We start from the raw sequence: 19,542 nt of genomic DNA on the forward strand, positions 1-19,542 counted from the left end.
CTCAGAAATTGAAACATGCTTTTCTCCCCAACAACAGCCTGGGTCCAATCAGAATGGTGGCCAACTCATAGCCCCCACCCCAGCAACTCAGGGGTAGTTTGTTAGGCCCCCACCGCAACACGTGCTCTCCATGAAGGAGAACCCGCAATACCTCCACTGTATGTGCAGCAATGGCAATATAAAGTTCAGCATGAATACAAAAAACCTGTGGTTTCTAAGGACCTCATATGTTTGTTACAGCAAGCCTCCAAGGCCTTCTTATCTGGGACAGAATTCAATAACCCATTCACTACCTGGAATAGCTCTGCTGGACAGCTAGTTAAGGATGCTATGGTGGCAGCCATCACGGTCCCATAGTAAGCATGATAATGTGCTCTTTCCTGTCTTCAGGCACAGTCAATAAGAGGCTTGCACCCCTTGCAGTCAAGCCATCATCTCATCTGCTTCATTGTCTTTGATGAAGCTGACAGGAGCACATTTGTGGCACATCTTCCAGAGGTTGGCACCTGGTTGGCCACTGTGAGAACAGGATGCTAGATGGGCCTCTGATCTGATGCAGCAGCGCTCTTTTGTTCCTATTCAAGTCAATGGAAGTATCCCCTTTGATTAATAGAAGCAGCTTGAGACCTACTTATTATTAACACTGGACAGTGTTGTGCACACACCCATAGTAATTTTAAATATTTAGATACCATTAAAATTGATGGATTCCTCTCCCCCGCCTGCTCCTGGTACCATTTAATTTGGATATTTTCAAGCAGCTTACCAGATAAAACCCTTTTTAATGTTCTATTTATTTATTTTAATACTGTTGCTTGGGATGCCTGTATAATCAGATAAGGATCATTAAATCACTTGTGATTAAATAGGATAATAATATTTGCTCACCCTATTAATATTAGAGCTTATGCTGACTGTATTTTTTTGATATTTCGAATGAAGTTGTCATAATTTTTTTCCAATTATATGAAAAGGCCATATTATCTCATTGTAAGGATTATGTCCCTTACCTCATCTACCATAATGTCTGCACATATTGCACTTCAGATTTCCCCGTGTTCTTAGCAGCTGACCTCAGGCATTTCTCTAGTCTCCCATCTGGCACCTGTTATTTATCCTCTATATAGTTTTAACCATGTTTCCACTCTCACCCCACCCCCACCCAACATTCCTTAAGACACACTAAGAAGTAGCTGTTCATTATCCCCATAGCCAACCATAATCTAAGTCATGTTCTATTCACTAGCTAATATCTTGCACTGCCCTTTGCTATGAGCAAAGACGTCTCTCGCTTAGTTTCCCCGGTCCTTTGAAGAACGAAGAGTTTCAAGAGTTTACTCGTAGGCTTCATCCACACGGCAGTTCATTCCATTTTCACAACATTTCCCTAACTGTTAATCTCCACGTTTTATTTGATATTCCGGATGACACAAGAGCCAGTTCCAGAACTATGGTGGAACATTGTGCCAGTTTACCACTCGTTTTCATTTTACCTGGAAGGAAATAACACGGAAATGACCACTTAATTTGCACTATATTCCATTATAGTTCCAGAAGTAGCTTTTACATCATGTGAATGCACAAATATAATGTGCAACTTAGCAGATAGAGAAAAGGCATCAGAACATAATACACTGCCATGTGATTGCAGCCCTGGTGCTGGCCCCATGTACCCAGGATTGGCCCAATACACAGGACTGTGTTATCTGTGTTACCAAGGCCCGACTAGCCTCCATTAGAAGTTGGGCATTTAGTGTTGGAGCATTCTTCCAGCAGAGATTCAGTGAAGGAGGAGGAATCTTAATGCATCTTAAATCATGTTGGCCATTAAGATGCATCTTAAAGCATCTTAATGGCCAACACGATCACTTTTAGTCGTTCTTGCTGCAAACATAACACAACAGCACGTCTGGAAGCTTTAGTCAAAGGGATACATTTGAAACATACTTAGCATTATGTTTTTGACTGGATACACGGTAAAATCAATGGGACTTAGAGGCAGATGATTAGCACTGGACTCTTCGGGATTCTGCTCAAAAAGACTAGGTTCTATTCACGAATTTCCAAAGTCATACCAACTTGCAAACTGGGAGAAGAGACACTTGAGTTTAAATTACTTGCCCTAGATCACGTTAATATGTTTGCTTCAGAGCTGACAATTCCATTCTTTTTTGTGACTTTCAATAATTACACTGCACAATCTGTTCCTTTATTAGTTCCCCAATGAATAATAATGTGTATTAAAAACTTGGCTGTATGGGGTGCAGCCCCTTTCTTTGCATTTCTGCTGCTATAGCGAATACATATACGGACAAAATGCTTGTACGGCACCAGCTTAGCAGGAACATTACTATTATAGTCTCAGTTCATTCATATACAACTATGTGCGAAAGCACTTTACAAAATATGTCCTGCCTGGCTCTTAAAAGTAAACCAGAATTCACACCAACTAACATTCCATGACTGGATTCATTTCTTTCTATAAAACATTATCTTTCCCTTGCCTCTTAGATGTTCAGTTTAGACTACCTACCCTCAACATCTCTAAATCAAAAGGGATCTCTTTGTTCAGTGGAGGCTAGCTGAAATCTGGAGGGAAAAAGTACTGTGGAATTGTGGGGAATTCAGCAGACCTGTTCTGTTATGACAATTTTAGCTAGCACCTGTAAGAATTTGTCCACGATAAGAAAAAAGATGTGAGAAAAAAAGAGCTTTCTGTAACCAAGGAGGTCCACAGAATTGCAGGACAATTTATTCTAGTTGATTTATTCTAAAGGTGCTGCCAGACTGTCACTGTTTTGTGAGAGGGATATCCAAGAGCATACTGCAAACTTACTTTTGCACTTTTAAAAGGGTATAAAGTGTTTTGCTGCCCTAGCAAAACAAATGTACTTCAACAAAGAAACAGACTATTTTTGTGCTTACAAAAGTGATGGGGAAAGGCATTGAAAAGCATGGGATTATAAACACTCTGCAAGCAAATAAGCATGGTGGGTGCTCATTGTCACGTATCCAACCCACAAACAAACCAGAAGGAATGATCAGTAAAGACCTCCGCATAAACGTTGTGTAAGCAAATCAGGATGAATGCTCAATAAACAGGCAATTTTTCCAACATGCACTCTTCTAAATATAACTCTGGTTGAACACCACCCATCAGAAGACATGTCTCCAAGAGTCAGGGGCCACATTGTGAGGTTCAGCCCATGGCATCACTTGCATTTTTTCACACCACATTGAATTTTCCATCTTTAGGCTCCATGGACATTCATCTTCCAGAGAGCTCTGTGACATTGCAGCAGCCCGGACAATGTGCCAAGGTGTGTGTGTGTGTGTGTGTGTGTGTGTGTGTGTGTGTGTGTGTGTGTATGGCAGGGAGTTCCTTGCTGTACCCTTCCAGCATCCCCCCCCCACCCAGTATCCACTTTCCTCAGTTCTGTTCCTCCTCCAACCATCCCTCTCTGGCTTCCCTGCTAACTCAGCTGCTTGCACATTGTTGGCTTCTGTCCGACGCATCCTCTTCATCTTTGTCACCCATGGCATTTGTGGAAGGAGAGATGCTGAGTCTTGTTTGCCTAGAGGTTGCATTGTCTAATTTGGAAGCCATTCACTTTAATCCCAGGTGGCAGGAGCTGGCTGTGCCTGTTAGTGAGAAAAGGAACTTAACACATGCTTAGACGCACACCTTTATGTGATGCTTCACATGTTCCAGTGAGACATACGACTGAAAATGGATTTGAGTATTTGACACAGTGTTAACCCCTGATTTGAACTTCCTTTCTTCGTTCTTTATATCTGTGTCCCCCCTGTATTTTCATTAACTCCCTATTTGAATAATCCCTTCACTATTATAATTCTACATTCAGATGAATTAATATATACAGTGCATTCCTACAGTGCATTAATTTCTTACAGTGTATTCTCAACCATGGCTACTCAGAAGTAAATCCTGTTGAATTTGGTGGGGAATACTCCCAGGTAAATGGGCTAGGATTGCAGCCTTAAAGGTCAATTGTGGATTCTTTTTTGGCCACTGAAGAAATACAGCCATTTCAGACCCCTTGGGTTAGGAAACGTCTCTCTGTGTCCGGCGGCATGGATAAGAGATGGTATCTTCTTGTTCCTCCTACATTTTCACCCCTGAGCATTTTCTTCATAAGGCTCTTGAACAGAAAGTGCCTGCTAGTGCTCTTTTCCTCTCAAATATATTCATCTTTTGTAATCAGAACTGAGGAATCTTCTTGCTGCCATGTGGAGATCCTGAGGGGACCCCATTGAAACATCATTCATGCCTGAGATTGGAGGACACCAGCAGCAAAATGTAATGAGACAGCAGAAAGTGGCACAAACGAACAAACTCTCAAGGGTATTTGTTTCACATGATACCATGTAGCTGAAATAGTTGTGGCCACAAAACACATGCAAGACACTGAACTCATCTGACAAGCAGAGTACAGCTGCTCGTTTGGAGCAAATACATAGATCCCTAAATGGAACTTAAGATGTATTAAAAGGGGTTTGGGACTGATGGTGTGAGAGAGACCAAAGATATTGGCCAATTAATAAGTAATTTATTTATTTTAAGAAAAAGCTTGGTTTCCTGAATTTGCTGCAGCAAGGCTAAGGCTCGCATTCTCTCCACTCCTCTCTGTTGCTCTTTTGTACCCACAAAAAGCAAATTGAAAGCTTTTCCTTCTGCTATTAAACTAAGCACTCTTCTGGTGCATTCCCTGTGCTGTTGGATTGGTGAGGTACAGTGGTACCTCGGGTTACAAACACTTCAGGTTACAGACTCCACTAACCTGGAAATAGTACCTCGGGTTAAGAACTTTACCTCAGGATGAGAACAGAAATCGTGCAGCGGCGGCGCGGCGGCAGTGGGAGGCCCCCATTAGCTAAAGTGGTACCTCAGGTTAAGAACGGTTTCAGGTTAAGAACGGACCTCCGGAATGAATTAAGTTCGTAACCAGAGGTACCACTGTACTGTGGGAGGCTGAGGAGGTATTGGGTTCCTGAGATCAGAGGACGATGCCTGGGTCTGGTTCTACCACCCTGGCTCTATGGCAAGTTGCTCTGTTGGCTTCTGCCTGTCCATTGCAAGTCACCCAGTTGCACCTTGGCTGCAACAGTGTTCTCTCTCCCTGCTTGAATTATGCTTGTAAGAAGCATGCGGTTTTGCGGTGTGTTTCGTTGAGGTGTGGGTGTGCTTGAGGTGCCATATGGGGACCCGATATCATGCATGATGCATCGTATCAGTAAGGGCAGGGCTTCAAAAGAACAACCAGGCAGATAACTTGCTCAATGAAAGGGCTGCTGATGCCCCTGCGCTGTAACTCCCAAGCTCAGGTGGGTAGGACAACCCACCTTTAAATCATTTTTATTTTTTTTATTCCCCCCCAAATGATAATAAAAAAACTGTAAACAATAATAACTGGGCACAAGTCTAGATATGTAATACAATCTCCCTCCTGTCAATCATGTGACATCATCTTGATGTGATTGACAGGTGGGTTGTTCCACTCACTTGACAATATCTGAGCCCCAGAATCCAAAAGGCTCTCCACCTGTGCCCTAGGTCATGGATTGCCTACCTATATAAAGTAGTTCAAGAACATATAGTCGCACATCAAACCTTTCACTTTTGGAAAGCGGACTTATTTATTTTTAACAACATAGCATTTATTTGCTAAAAGTTAGCTGGCCTAAACATAGTCCCTCCTGGGCACTTGACTGCATCAAAGAGCTTGTTACCATTTTGCACTTCCTGCTCAAGAGAATTGCTGGGCCATGTTCTTGCTGGGCATTTGCCTCTCAGATTTGGCTGTGCAGAGAAATTACAGCTAACTGCACCTGGCAATGATTTTACAGGACTACTATCTCAGGTGCTCTGGCCTCACTAATGTGATCTCTCCAATTATCGGTAGGCTAGGTTGGCAAGTGATCACAGCACCCCAAGCATATCTCCACCTCTAGATTTCAGTTTTCTGAGGAGTTGGAGCTGGATGTGTGGAAATGCTTGCAGCACTGTGTTCACTTGCCAGCCCAGTAAACAGAAGTTGCAGATAACTCCTTAAACAATGGTTAATGACGGCGTTCTGGTTTGTTTACCTGCTAGAAAGGAGGAACAAAGAAAAAGAGGAACACAGGTTCACAAAGCCAGTTTATTAAGCCAGTGAAAACCAGACAACTAGTTTAAACTTGACTTGTGAATCATGGTTTCCCTAAACAGTGGTTTGTTGTTACATCTGTGCCTTGGCTTAATCCAAGTTTGTTGTGTTGCTTAACACCCACTGCCCACGTGGTTCTAGTGCATGTTCCCTTCATAAAGATTGAGGGACATTGCAAATGGATGGAACACATGTGTATCCTGGCTTACTGAGTCAAGGTTTGATCATATAAATATGGCTGCTCCTTATCTTTGTGGTTTGTTGGGATATTCAGCAAGTCAAAGTTATCCAAAGCATGGTTTTAGCACTATGACCAAACCCAGCCCAGGTGAGAGACCGGAGAAAACTCACCAGCTCAGCAACCAGTCAGAGTTATCCCTAAGTGGCCTACTTCTCATAATACGGCCTAGTAATGGAAAGAAATTGGTGAATGGGTTTGTTGTCAGGAGCTTGTTGTTTCAAAGAAACTTTCAGCTCTGCCTCTCTAGTAACAAAGGAAATACTGGTGCTAAAAGATGCTGTGTGATGTATGGCATTTTTAAAGCTGTTAAAAGGCTCTTAACAGGTCTATAAAATATTTGCCTCCTCCTCCTGCTTCTTCAGAAATTTTTACTTTAGTATTTATCTCCTTGGTTTATCCTGAATTTCCTCCCCTTTAAAACACAAGTTATTAATTATTTCTGAGATGTCAGTATCCAGCTCCCCCTCCAGCTATTAAAAATGTACATGCTTGGTAGTTTTATTATTTAGCATTGAGCAACTTCTACAAAAAGAACCCTGCAAATCAATCAAATTGGACACAAAAATTCATAGCTTTATCATGTCATATCATAGCTTTTTCGTGTTCATTTTCTGCATAAATTGGAGGGTGGAGCTAAAGAGTATAACAAATATCAAGTTTTAGTTCCAGGTAGTCTTTGGAATTTTGCATTGGGTGATGGAGTGAAATTGATCCAGCTCGTGCACTGCTGGGTAATTTCTTTGTTAAGTCTTTCTATCCGTAAGAAGAAACAACACCTCAGGAGTTATGTAAGTAGCAAGGACAGATCAAATGTTGAAGGTCAGTGCTTCAGCATTTACAACAATCTATTCATATATGTAAAATATATTGCAATAAACTCTGAATACCAAATACATTGTTAGAATTTTGCAAAGAGGTAAAAATTTGGTGAACAGAATACAAAGCAAAATTGATGGATGGAGGGATCAATTATGAATTAAGGTGTTCAACTTTAATTATTCTTATATTTAAAAGGGAATGCTGCCAGAGGTCATGTGTGCACTACAAATTTGGTGGGGAAATTATATTTCTCCCCCATTTTCCATAATTATCAGCAAAAATCTACTATAGATCATGATGGAAAAGCAATAAGGCAGGGGGGGGGAGCAAACTGTTGGTCTCAAGTTCTCCTCACCTTTCGTAATCAAATCACTTTGTGAATAATGTGATCAGTCCAGAATTATCTCAGGTCAAATGGGCATTCCCAGGATGAGTTGCATTTAGTTCCCTCATTTTCTTACCCGAGCCTATTGTATGATTTGAAATCACCAGAGATTACTCTGTTTTGGAGATGGTTTCCACCGACCTTGAAAGCCAAGTAAATTCCAAGTAAAGAAGTGAGAAGAGCGATGTCTCCAGATGACTCAAGTCATCATGCTTCTTGCTTCTTTACTTTGAATTGGCCATTGCTGCTAGCAGGTGTCGCTCTGTGCAAAAACTCTGTCCTCAACTTCCCATCCAGTGGTTTAGTGGAGGATGAATGCAGGGGAGTGCAACATTGGGATTTTTTTTTTAATAGTGCAGAACCAATGACATCACCTTCTAGGCCACAACCAGACTCTGAAACGCCCATCCCAGCCATGTGTGCATGTCTCCATGGCTATATTCTATATTTGGTATATGTTTGAGTACCCTTAATTTTATTGATTTTGGTTTTCCCAGCTGCTTTTTGTTTCACCGTTTCGCTTGCTTCTTCTGCTACTTTTATGCTCTTCATTTCTTTTTCTGTTTTTTTTTTTTGTGTTACATTTTTATTATAAGCCATCTTGACAGCTGGCATTGTATGCATTTCCCTACACATTTCCCCCTGTAAAATATGCATTTCTGTATTATTAATTTTTTTAGAAAAAAAACTACACCCCCCAATTTGGAGTGGTATGCAATTCAGTCTCATTTCTAGGTAAGTATGGAAGCTATGAATTAGGCCAGTTTATGTGTTTCTTTATAAGGGACGCAGGTGGCGTTGTGGTTAAACCACTGGGCCTAGGGCTTGCTGATCAGAAGGTCAGCGGTTCGAATCCCTGTGACGGGGTGAGCTCCTGTTGCTTGGTCCCAGCTCCTGCCAACCTAGCAGTTCGAAAGCACGTCAAAATGCAAGTAGATAAATAGGGACCGCTACAGCGGGAAGGTAAATGGCATTTCCATGTGCTGCTCTGGTTCCCCAGAAGTGGCTTTGTCATGCTGGCCACATGATCTGGAAGCTGTACGCCGGCTCCCTCGGCCAATAATGCGAGATGAGCGCTCCAACCCCAGAGTCGGTCACGACTGGACCTAATGGTCAGGGGTCCCTTTACCTTTACCTTTTTATGTGTTTCTTTATTCTTATATTTATACCCCCCCTTTTCTTCAAGGACCTCAAAGTGGCATATACTGTTCTTCCTCTCCCCACTTTATCGTTTCGACAATCATGTGAGGTAGGCTATGTTGGGAGATAGTGACTGGCTCAAAGTCACCCAGTGGGCCTCAGGGCTGAGTAGGGATTTGAACCCTGGTGTCACATCTAGTCCAGCACTCTAACTACGACACCACACTGCCTTTAAAATGTGGACTGACCAAAATTCTTCTCCATCCCCAGTTGTGTTACTGGGCCACCTGACAAATGAACTGAGGAACATTTACAAATATTGTGATAGTTGATTGGTTCTAAAACATTGTACCTTAGGAGCCCTACTGATAGAGTTTGGTTTTTTTAATATAAAAAAAGCCTGTGAGATAATATAACACTCAGATCTTGGGCCTTTTGGTATACAACACTGTTCCTGGTGCGAGCCTTATTGACCCAGGGCCTTTTGGGGGGCAGTTTCCCATTGGTGGAATGCCCTTCCTCGTGAGGTGTATCTGTCTCCCACATGATTAAATCTAATAAGGAATTTAAAAACATTCCTCTTTACTCAGGCATTCGATGGCTGAAAGACACTCTTCTCAGCAACATTGAAACCACTGGTTGAAGGGATCTTTTGGAAAGTAGTAAACTTTTGAAATTTTTTTTAAAAAAAAAACTTGTTGTTGTTGTTGTTGTCTTTACCAACCTGGGCTTTATCAGAAATAATATTGAGGAAACAACCCCTTTCGTGTGATTAGAATCTGTTCTGTCCCTGTCACCTGAGGCACTTTAACAGTCATGGCTCCCCTCAGAGAAGCCTGAGAATTCTCCTTAGTTAAGCTTGCTGGCCTTGCCGAACTATAATTCCCAAAACCCTCAATAAATGATAGTTCCCAGGAATCTCCATGGCTGTTAAAGTGGTGGGATTTTAAACACACGGTGTGGGTGTGAGCAGGGAAACCTGACTTATTTGGTGGTGGGATTCCTCTCACCTCCCACTCCCGCCCGGGGGGGGGGGGGAGGAACCTGGAGTATTGCTTTTTCTCTGGTGGGAAAGAAGCTTGGTCTGCCATTTTGACAACTACAAAGATTCTGTGGCTGAAGCGGCAGGTGAAACACAGGGAATGGAAACCCCTGAACACAAAGGAAGGGAATAAGAACCAATTTGTTGCCACTGGCTGTATTAAATATTTTATGCTTTGAATTTGAGCAACAATGCGAGAGTGTGCTGACACACTGCTTTTCACAAACACACACACACACACACACACACATGAAGCGTGTTGAGAGGGGGGGGGACAACAGTAACATAACCCCCCCGCACAACCCCCATTGGGCATATTCTATACTGCTGCTTTAAAATTATATATGCACTGTTGTGTCCTGAGTGCTTCAGACTCCCCCCCCCCCCGCCTGCGATTAAGAGTCCTGCATGTAAGCATGAGGAGAGCAGACAGTTTCCTGGCATCCCACTTAAAGTGCTTACTGTCTGAGATACTTTACCTGGGAACCTGAGTGTTCCTTCCACAGTGCCTCCTGCCAAGGCCTGTTTACTAAGAATTACTGGGGGTAACTCCACGGTTGCCAGGCAACGGGAACTAGTGCTCCTGCCATTTGAGCCAATTGTCAAACCGAAGGTTTGAGCAGTCGTCTCTTTGAATTGCAATAAATAACAACAACAACAACAACAACAACAACAACAACTCAACTTACCTCTCAATAACAATTGCACAGTATTGTGTGTGTGTATATATATATACATACTGTATGTATATGTGCCAAATTATCTATCTATAGTATCAGGAAAGAGCACAGACATTTGCTAGGAAAAGGGTCATGCAGGACAGATGGTGATATGTTTTTAATCAGCTTTGCTGAGAGCTAAAAGGAGCTGCGTGAAATGGACAATCGGGGTAAGACGCAAAGTGCTTTGCAAACTTAAAGTTGTGTGTGTATGTGTATTTAGCCTTAGAGTATCTTTTCAAAAATGTGCCATGTGTTTATATACTTCTAAATGCCATGTTTAAATTACTTTGCACGCTAAGAAGGTTGTTTTTTTGTTTTGTTTTTTTGCTTGTCATAATATGCATAAGTGCAGTGAGTTAAGGGTCTCTGTACTTCAAAGACAGAATTGTAAAGCTGTGACTCTATGTAGCTCAACTAGAGAAAACTCTGTGGCTGAAATAAAATACATGGTCCACATGCAAATACAGAATTTGAAGTTTCAGATAGTTGTGCCAAAATATATATTTTTTAATTCCTATATTCATGCTTCACATATGCATTTCCCCATCAAAGTTACCTTGTGATTATAATTCTTTCTTATATCTAGTTCTGCATTTTGCTTAGGTATTATACAACTTCATTTATGTGGGGTTATTTAAATCCAGAAGATAAGAAGCTCAGACAAGGGAGAATCATATTCATATGCCATTACAGTGATAAAATAGATTTTCTATTGCATCTGATGTCTCTCCTCCCCAGCAGATGTAGGTCAGTCTGGCCCTAGGTATATGCATGATTATGTACAAAGCACCCATTTCCCTTATGCATTGTTTTTCTGTTGGCTTTCAGGTGTTAACCATGTCCCACGTGTCTGCTACTGGTTATGAGACGGGCGACACCCTCTGGATTTCAAATTAAGATGAAATGCTGTGTCATCTCTAAACCAGGCTACCCAAGGGCATTGCCACTGATGCAGTCATCATTACTTATTTAGGGATGCCTTATCAAGAGGAGACCTTCCTGTAAACATGATTTGCCTGGCTCTTCCCTTGCACTGCGGTTTCTTGTTCCATGCCATTGAAACATTCATAATGGCTCATTATACATCTTTACCCCTGGCCAGCTCTCAGGGGCACTTCCCAAGACTTGAAAATGTGGGCTCTTTCAAAAACATTTCCATTGTGCCAACCCAGGCTACCTGTGGGCTGCCGGACCGGAGTGCTTTTTGTCAAAGCTCTGCTGCTGTCGAAAGTATCCACTCCTGTACCCAGCAGTTTTGCATCCAGGAGTGCCCATACAGGTCTTCCCCTGCCCCTTATGCTGCCATTCTCTCAAAAGGTCAGGGTGCCTGCATCACAAGAGACAAGAATGACCTGCATCCTGGACCACTGAGCAACTCACCCAGCTTTATTTTTCATAACCTAAAGGGTTGCTTTTCCACTCCCCACGCTCGGAAGCTTGGGACATCATTTACCTTAATAGTGTGGTTGAAACCTGAGAAAGAAGGTGTAATGTAAGTAGCTGGCAGCTGTTGACTTAATCTGTAAAATCAGTCATAGTAGTAGCATACAAAGTTACTGTTCAGGTGTATATAAAATGGATGCGACAACCTGATCCTTACTCTGAACGTATTACAATTCTAGTCTGGCTGCACTGGCATCCAAAATGTTCCCACTTTCCAGGGAAAATTCAAAGTACTGCTTTTTAACCTATGGAATTTTACTTAACTTGGTGCCTTGCTACCAAGGATGCCTTTTCCATTATGCTGTTGGGATATTTTATGGTGATCTTGCTGTTGTGGGATTTAATATAGGATCGCCTTTAGCTTTGCTTATTGTTTTTTTCAGGTTTAGTAGTTTATTTTCTATTTGTTCTGTACTCCTGTTGTAAGTCACCATAAGAGCATTTTTTTGGTATATGATACCAAATGATTATGGTGATAATGATAATGATGATAATTTGGTACAGCCTTACTTGGCGCTGTGGGTTAAACCACAGAGCCTAGGGCTTGCTGATCAGAAAGTCGGCAGTTCGAATCCCTGCGACGGGGTGAGTTCCCGTTGCTCGGACCCTGCTCCTGCCAACCTAGCAATTCGAAAGCACAGCAAAGTGCAAGTAGATAAATAGGTACTGCTACAGCAGGAAGGTAAATGGCGTTTCCGTGTGCTGCTCTGGTTCGCCAGAAGTGGCTTTGTCATGCTGGCCACATGACCTGGAAGCTGTACGCCAACTCCCTTGGCCAATAACACGAGATGAGCGCCGCAACCCCAGAGTCGGTCACGACTGGACCTAATGGTCAGGGGTACCTTTACCTTTACTTGGACTGCAGCACTTTGGACTACATTTGGGAATCACATGTTTGATGGCTTCACCATGGAAAGTGTATTCTGTCTGTGTAAAGCGAACATGGTTAGAAGTGTTGTAGCCTAGCATTTTCTGTTTTGTGCTTATTGTCTGTGTGCAGAGCTTTTAACATCCATGTGGTTTCCCTCCCAGTTGCATTTTGAAGTGGGGGGACTATGCTACATGGTAAGCATGTAAACACAGAGCTGTATTGCCATATAAAATTTGCAAATGCACACAATGTTACATTCTAGGTGCAGCAATGTAAGGGAAGACTTGTTATGCTCCCTGTCAATTGCAATCCCATTTTACAAGTTTATTACCAAATGTTTGGCATGAAAGGAGTCAGTATAGCTGGGTTTATGGCAGCCAAAAGGGATGGAATCTTAGAGTCTCATATCTATTACAGTACTTCTCCCCTCCAATGGCATACATTTCCTTAAGAGACTCATTTCTTTACTATGCAACATATAATCTATTACACTGAAGGTGGCATATGCCATTGTTATGTTGTATCTACTAGGTATGTGCACCAGCCACAAGATTCACCTTGTAACTACAGTTGCAATATTTGGATCTACTTGGTGACCTTCCAGTTTAACCCGATACCAAAGTGACAGCCTGTAGGTCCACAAGGCGATGCCTGGGCAACATCCTTGCCCCAGTTCACATACCACCAGAACAATTTATGACTGCCTCTGTTGCATACCTTATTTGCATCATGACAGAACAATGGCAAATCTACCCCATTCATTCAAGCATTGTGTTTCTTGTTCATGGTGGTTTTTCAGATTGAGAGACCATCTTCAATGTCATGTCTCTCTTTGAAAGATTGAAATGATTCAAGAGCTCAAGTGCCCATAGAGACCATCCATTGATTCAGTAGAATCTGATGGTCCACAATGACAGAAGCCACTGAAGAATCCAAATATGATCAACAGAAAGCATTGCCCTTTCAATTTCTAGATTGGCATTGGGCACATGGCAGGACATCTTCTCCCATATGGTGCAGTTATTTATTTATTATCTAACGTGTTTGTTACCCCACATTTCAGGAAGTATTACCAAGGTGGTCTACATTCTTCAAAAGGAAGTAACTTCTTGGAGAAGCTAGAGAGGAAAACAAAATTCTGAATAAGAACTGATGCAATTATTCTGGATTTTATTTTAAAGTGTTACACATCAAGGTCGCTTCCCTTACTAAAGTCATGACACATGTGGGGGTCCACATGTGGGGGTGTTTGTTTTTAGATAAGCAAAATTAATAAACCCTGGATTATCCAATTATTGTTTATCCAGGAACTGGGTAAATCCAGTTCATAAATATTTTCCTACTTGGCTGTGTCTTCTATCAAATATTTGTTAACGAAAAACTAACATGTTTACATGCAAACAGAATTGGCAATATGTTAAGAAATGCATTTTTAGTAAACTTGCAGACTGCCTGTTTGGCTTTAAAGATTCTGTTGACAAATACTGATGGGATCAAAATCATTACCGAAAGGGAGTAATGGTCCAACTCTATTTATCTTACCGGATTAAAAGTGTGTTAGTCACAAATCTGTCAGCGGGCATAACCATAACTGTATCCAGTTGAAAGCAATGTGACGAGACTTAGGAGCAACTAGTATTAAGCCATTTTTTGGCATGTTGTGGCTTAGAACTTTGAACTAATGCAACAGTGTTTTTCCCAAAAAACTGGAAACACACACACACACACACACACACACACACACACGTTCTAATGTATTTTCAATGTTTGTTATTGATATAAGTATTGCTTATAAGAACATGATCATGCATAAAGTAGGTTATAATTTTATCATCTTTAGAGCAGCAAAAGAATCTGCCATGAACATACCATTCTAACTGAATACAACTGAATTTAGCAGCAAGGCCCAACCCTACCATGCCAAAATTGATAGATGCTGAGGCCAGAGAGCAGTTGCAAGGTGCTGGAGGTCAGCGCTGTTTGCAACCACCAGACTCGCTCAGCCTAAACATATCTGCATACTACTACATATTCAGGGAATGAATAACTGGGAGCATTCTAGCTCAAATGTTGAACTGGAGAAACAGTTTCCCATTGCAACCCTGGCTTTTAGGTCAGGCTGTTTTCGGTCCACTAAAACTGGTCCGAAATGCAAAGGACCCAAGTATGGGCAACATATAGGCCAGTCTAGGTAGCTGAGTGTTCACGCAAAGCAAGGAGGATTCTCCCAAAAGACCACAGTACAAAAGGAAATTATTGCATTTCCATTCGCTGCCTACTGTGTTCATGACAATACCCACAGCCCAAACTGATGCAGACAAATTTTACATCATGTCATTTGACCTTTAGGGGGGCATTCTACTCTGTACAGTGGATGAGAATAGGGCTGGATCTAGACACATCAAAGAAGTGTCTCGGTTTAAAGTGTTGTAAATTTAAACAGGGAAAACAGGTAGAGAAAAACGGGACACCACATCACCATCTGGTGGCACAATGTTATATCGTATATACAACGCATATAAATTGTGTTTTCTTTACCAGTCTAGCTGAGTCCTAGGACTGCTCTTCAGTGGGTTATCATGATTAAGACCGTGCTACAGAAACCATTGCAGTGAAAAAGGAACAGAGGCCTGCTTTGCTCCATGCATTTCCGATATTCTACACATGCACAAAATCCTGTCAAGTTCTATGCATGCACAAAAATACAAAGGCATTGATGAAACACCAGTGGTGTAACCCAACCCTACATTTGGTAGCGATGGTGGCCTGCCTTGGTACCATGCACTCCCACTTGCCGCAGATGATCATGTTTAATTTGCATTATCCCAAGTGAGAATTTAACTCAAGGAGAGAGGCATTTGCCTGCAAAACATGGCATCGCTTCTCCCTCTTCTTCCCGTGGCTTTTGTAATACAGCTCAGCTACTCCTCTGGAAGTTGACCTTTGACTTCCTTCTTTATTGTTTCCAAAGGTGTATGGTGGAGAAAGCTGTTGATGGGCAGACTGTGTTCAAGCTTACAGTCTCTGAGAAAGAGACCATGTTTTATTATCGCACTGCAAATGGGCTGCAGCCACCGATAAAAGTAATGACACTGGGGAGAATTCTTGTGAAGGAATGGAATCATCTTAGCGTGCAGGTGAGTGAAATGACAACACACACACATTTAGCATGGGTAAAGTCTTGAATCGTATGATTGGGGCATAGCTGAACAAACACCAAAGAGGCAGAGTTCAGGTTAAAACATATTGCTATAAACTGGTATATATTATTGTAAAAGGGTAAATCCTGTCAGGCTAACCTTTTAGTGTTTTTTAAAAAATAAAGTGTTGATTAGTATATGGATAAGAGGTTAGAGTTTCAAAAAACATTCGATAAAGCAATTCACCAGAAAAACTCCTGAGTATGCTTAACCATCAAGGGATAAAGATAGGTCCGTTTATGGATCAGTACCTAGTGAAAAAACAAGAAAAGAGTAGGAATGAATGAATAGTTCTCAAAATAGAGGAATGAGTCCCCCCAAGAATCAGATTTGGGTCCTGAGCTTTTTAACTTGTTCATGAATGATGCAGATTTAGGGGCAAGCAGTTTGCTGATGATGCAAACTTGTTCAAGGTAGTTAATATAAAAAGGGAATGTAAGGGGCTGGTTGGCCACTGTGAGAATATGATGCTGGACTAGATGGGCCATTGGCCTGATCCATCAAGCTCTTCTTAACTAATCATGGGATGCCTATCAAAGAGGATATCAGTACTATCAGGGTATAGGAAATCTGTATAGTTTAGAATGTTGCATTTTACTCAAACAAATACACCAGCGCTTTTCTGATTATGTGGTCTCTAATTTACGTGAAGTATAACTTGTATGTGACCAGTTCTTTCTGTACTGGATTGAGCTAATGGTGCAATTACTATACAATCCCTGTATATGATACTTCTTAAACCCAGGATGCTATTCATCCATCCATCCCCAATGCCTAAAGTTTACATGTTGTTTGCTTGTTTATTCATTTATTTGATGATGCAAGTGGTACTTCAACTACTTACTAAGTACTTTGTATAAGAGACTACATGTTCTAAATGTGGGGTTGGTGACCTTTTGGGGCTGGTGGGTACAACTGAAATCTTGAGGAAGTACTATGGGCACTACTCGCAAAATGTCTGCTGTAGGAGTGTGACATAACACTAAATGGCTGCCATGGGGACATGTAGAAGAGGCTGATCCAGTGCAAACAGGAACTGAGTAGTAAGAGCAAACAGTTTCTCATGCATTATGGGTTTTTGAGGAGATATTACTGAGACCTCTCATGAGCACCACAGGAGGTACTGGTGGACGTGTTGTGACTGACAGCTATTCTGAACGATAAGCTGCATTCCACCTCATGTACGTTCAGAAACAAAATAAATCCTTTGTTAACCTTTTCAGCAATTGTGTGCAGCAGTTTTCTTTAAGTCAGAATTGTTTTTGATAATTTCTTGAAAAACCAATTCCTACTTTTTATTATTCTTCCCTGCTTTGGTTCTCTCTATTTCTTCTTCTTGATGTGCCAGCAATTTGGTGTGAATAAAATGTTTGGCTGTTGGATTAAAAGCAGTGACCTTAAGGCCAAGCTAATGAACTTTACATCCAGAAGATGTTACATTTGTGCTATTACTGTCAGCCACACCTTGTGGATTGAAAAAATTGCTAAATGCTGGGGTTTTGCAGTGAAAATGAGGTCACATTTTCTTAAATGATTAGGATGCAACAATGCCTTCTGTGCCAATCCTGGTCTTAAACAGAGGTTGCAGTGAGACCTATCATGAAATGCTTGAAATTGTTCAGCCAAGCTTGTTTGCTTATTTATTTAAAGCATTTTTATCCCAATTTTCAGCTAATAAAAGAATGTTGCTGGAGTAGCGTACAAATGTCAGCTATAAGAAAGTCCCTGCCTTCAGGATTTAAATCTAAAAAACACAACACAAAAGGGAAAACCATTGGAGGGAAGGAGGGAAAAGACAAAATTCAATTATGATTTCTTAGCTATAGAATTCTTGTAATGACCAGCTGGATTAAAAATATTACAAGAAGAAGAGCTACTGGTAGGCCCCACATTCCCATCTCTCTCACTTTCCTATAGTGTGATGGAATAGCTACTCCGACTTAATGCACACAGATGTCAGGGACCGTGCTGAGGAGGGGCTGCACTGAGGAGGAATGGTGGGAGCCTCCCCCCCCCCTGCTCCTGATCAGGATCCTGAATCTTCCCAGGAGCAGGAGGACAGTGTAGATTTGGAACAGTGGTTTGCAGAGGGACATAGTTCAGAAGGCAGAAGTTGGGAAATACTGGATAGGGAACAGCTAGGAGAAGCAGCTCTGGGAGAGAGAGAGAGCTAACAGCCTCTGGAAAGCATTCCTCCACCCAGCTCAAGGACAAGAAGAGCTGATAGGGTGGCAGAACAGAAAGCACACAGATTACAAACTCAGGGTGACTAGGGAGGAAGTGAGTGGAACTCTTAATTGGGAGCACCGCCATTCCTAGGAAATGGATTATTTGTTCTCTCACTGTGATCATTAAAGTTCCTAACTAGTAAGAAAACTCATTTTCCTTTTCTAGTTACAGGTAGGTTAGCCATGTTGGTCTGCCGTAGTTGAAACAAAATACAAAAAAAATCCTTCCAGTAGTATATCTGAAGAAGTGTGCATGCACACAAAAGCTCATACCAATGACAAACTTAGTTGGTCTTTAAGGTGCTACTGAAAGGATTTTTTGTTTTTGTTTCATTTTCCTTTTTTTACTTATCTATTGTTGGGGGGGGGAGCTGATTCCCTGAAGCCTGAAAACATGTGACACAGGCTCTGTGGGTCAGTGGCTTTAACTTATCACTATTATGAGGGCTGTTTCCATGAGGTTTGTAGATATGACTCCCACAACTTGAGGATATGGGCCTCAGAAAAGTTTGGGTGAGGAGAGGGTGCAGTTCAGCAAGAGACCAAATGTTTTATGCATAAGGTGCTGTGTTTGCATGTGCAAGGCCCCTGGCAAGACCTGTTTTGTTCTTCAAAGATTTCCTAGTCATCCCGCTAGCCCAGGTTTTGTGTATATTGGCCTAAGACACACAAATATGTTCTCTCTGTGCCGTTTTTGTGAGGTTTGTCCACCTCTAAAATTTCCACTTTTAGTAGCCTCTCGACAGCTACTGTCAGAATAGAGAATACTGAGCTTGATAGAACGGTAGCCTGACTTCTTATAAACCAGCTTCATATGTTAGCTCATAACAGAATAAACCTTTTGACAGTGGGAAATCCATTTCTATGAGAAAAAAATTATGATGCTAGTCCAGGGGTCCCCAAACTAAGGCCCCAGATGCAGCCCAATCACCTTCTAAATCTGGCCCGCGGACGGTCCGGGAATCAGCATGTTTTTACATGAGTAGAATGTGTCCTTTTATTGAAAATGCATATCTGGGTTATTTGTGGAGCCTGCATGGTGTTTTTACATGAGTAAAATGTGTCCTTTTAGTTAAAATGCATCTCTGGGTTATTTGTGGGGCATAGGAATTCGTTCATTCCCCCCCAAAAAATATAGTCCGGCCCCCCACAAGGTCTGAGGGACAGTGGACTGGCCCCCTGCTGAAAAAGTTTGCTGACCCCTGTGCTAGTCCAAAATTCCGTGTTCCATCCTTCTACTACAGTAACTAAGAAGTCAACAGCTGGCCTTTCCTCACCTTTCCA

General features: G+C 41.7%; 1 protein-coding gene across 1 annotated transcript in view; it reads left to right on the forward strand.

The window, feature by feature from the left end:
- The first annotated feature begins 10,468 nt into the window (after window positions 1-10,468).
- The window catches only part of USH2A (usherin), a 455,954-nt gene continuing 446,880 nt past the window's right edge, over window positions 10,469-19,542 (forward strand). Inside the window, exons 1-3 of the mRNA XM_088666687.1 lie at window positions 10,469-10,683; window positions 11,345-12,008; window positions 15,802-15,967. Coding sequence (XP_088522813.1) covers window positions 11,524-12,008; window positions 15,802-15,967 — 651 coding nt within the window. The 5' untranslated portion in view covers window positions 10,469-10,683; window positions 11,345-11,523. The remainder of the gene's footprint in view (window positions 10,684-11,344; window positions 12,009-15,801; window positions 15,968-19,542) is intronic.

This window comes from Zootoca vivipara, chromosome 3 (assembly GCF_965207765.1).
Source record: "Zootoca vivipara chromosome 3, rZooViv2.hap1.1, whole genome shotgun sequence".
NCBI lineage: Eukaryota > Metazoa > Chordata > Lepidosauria > Squamata > Lacertidae > Zootoca > Zootoca vivipara.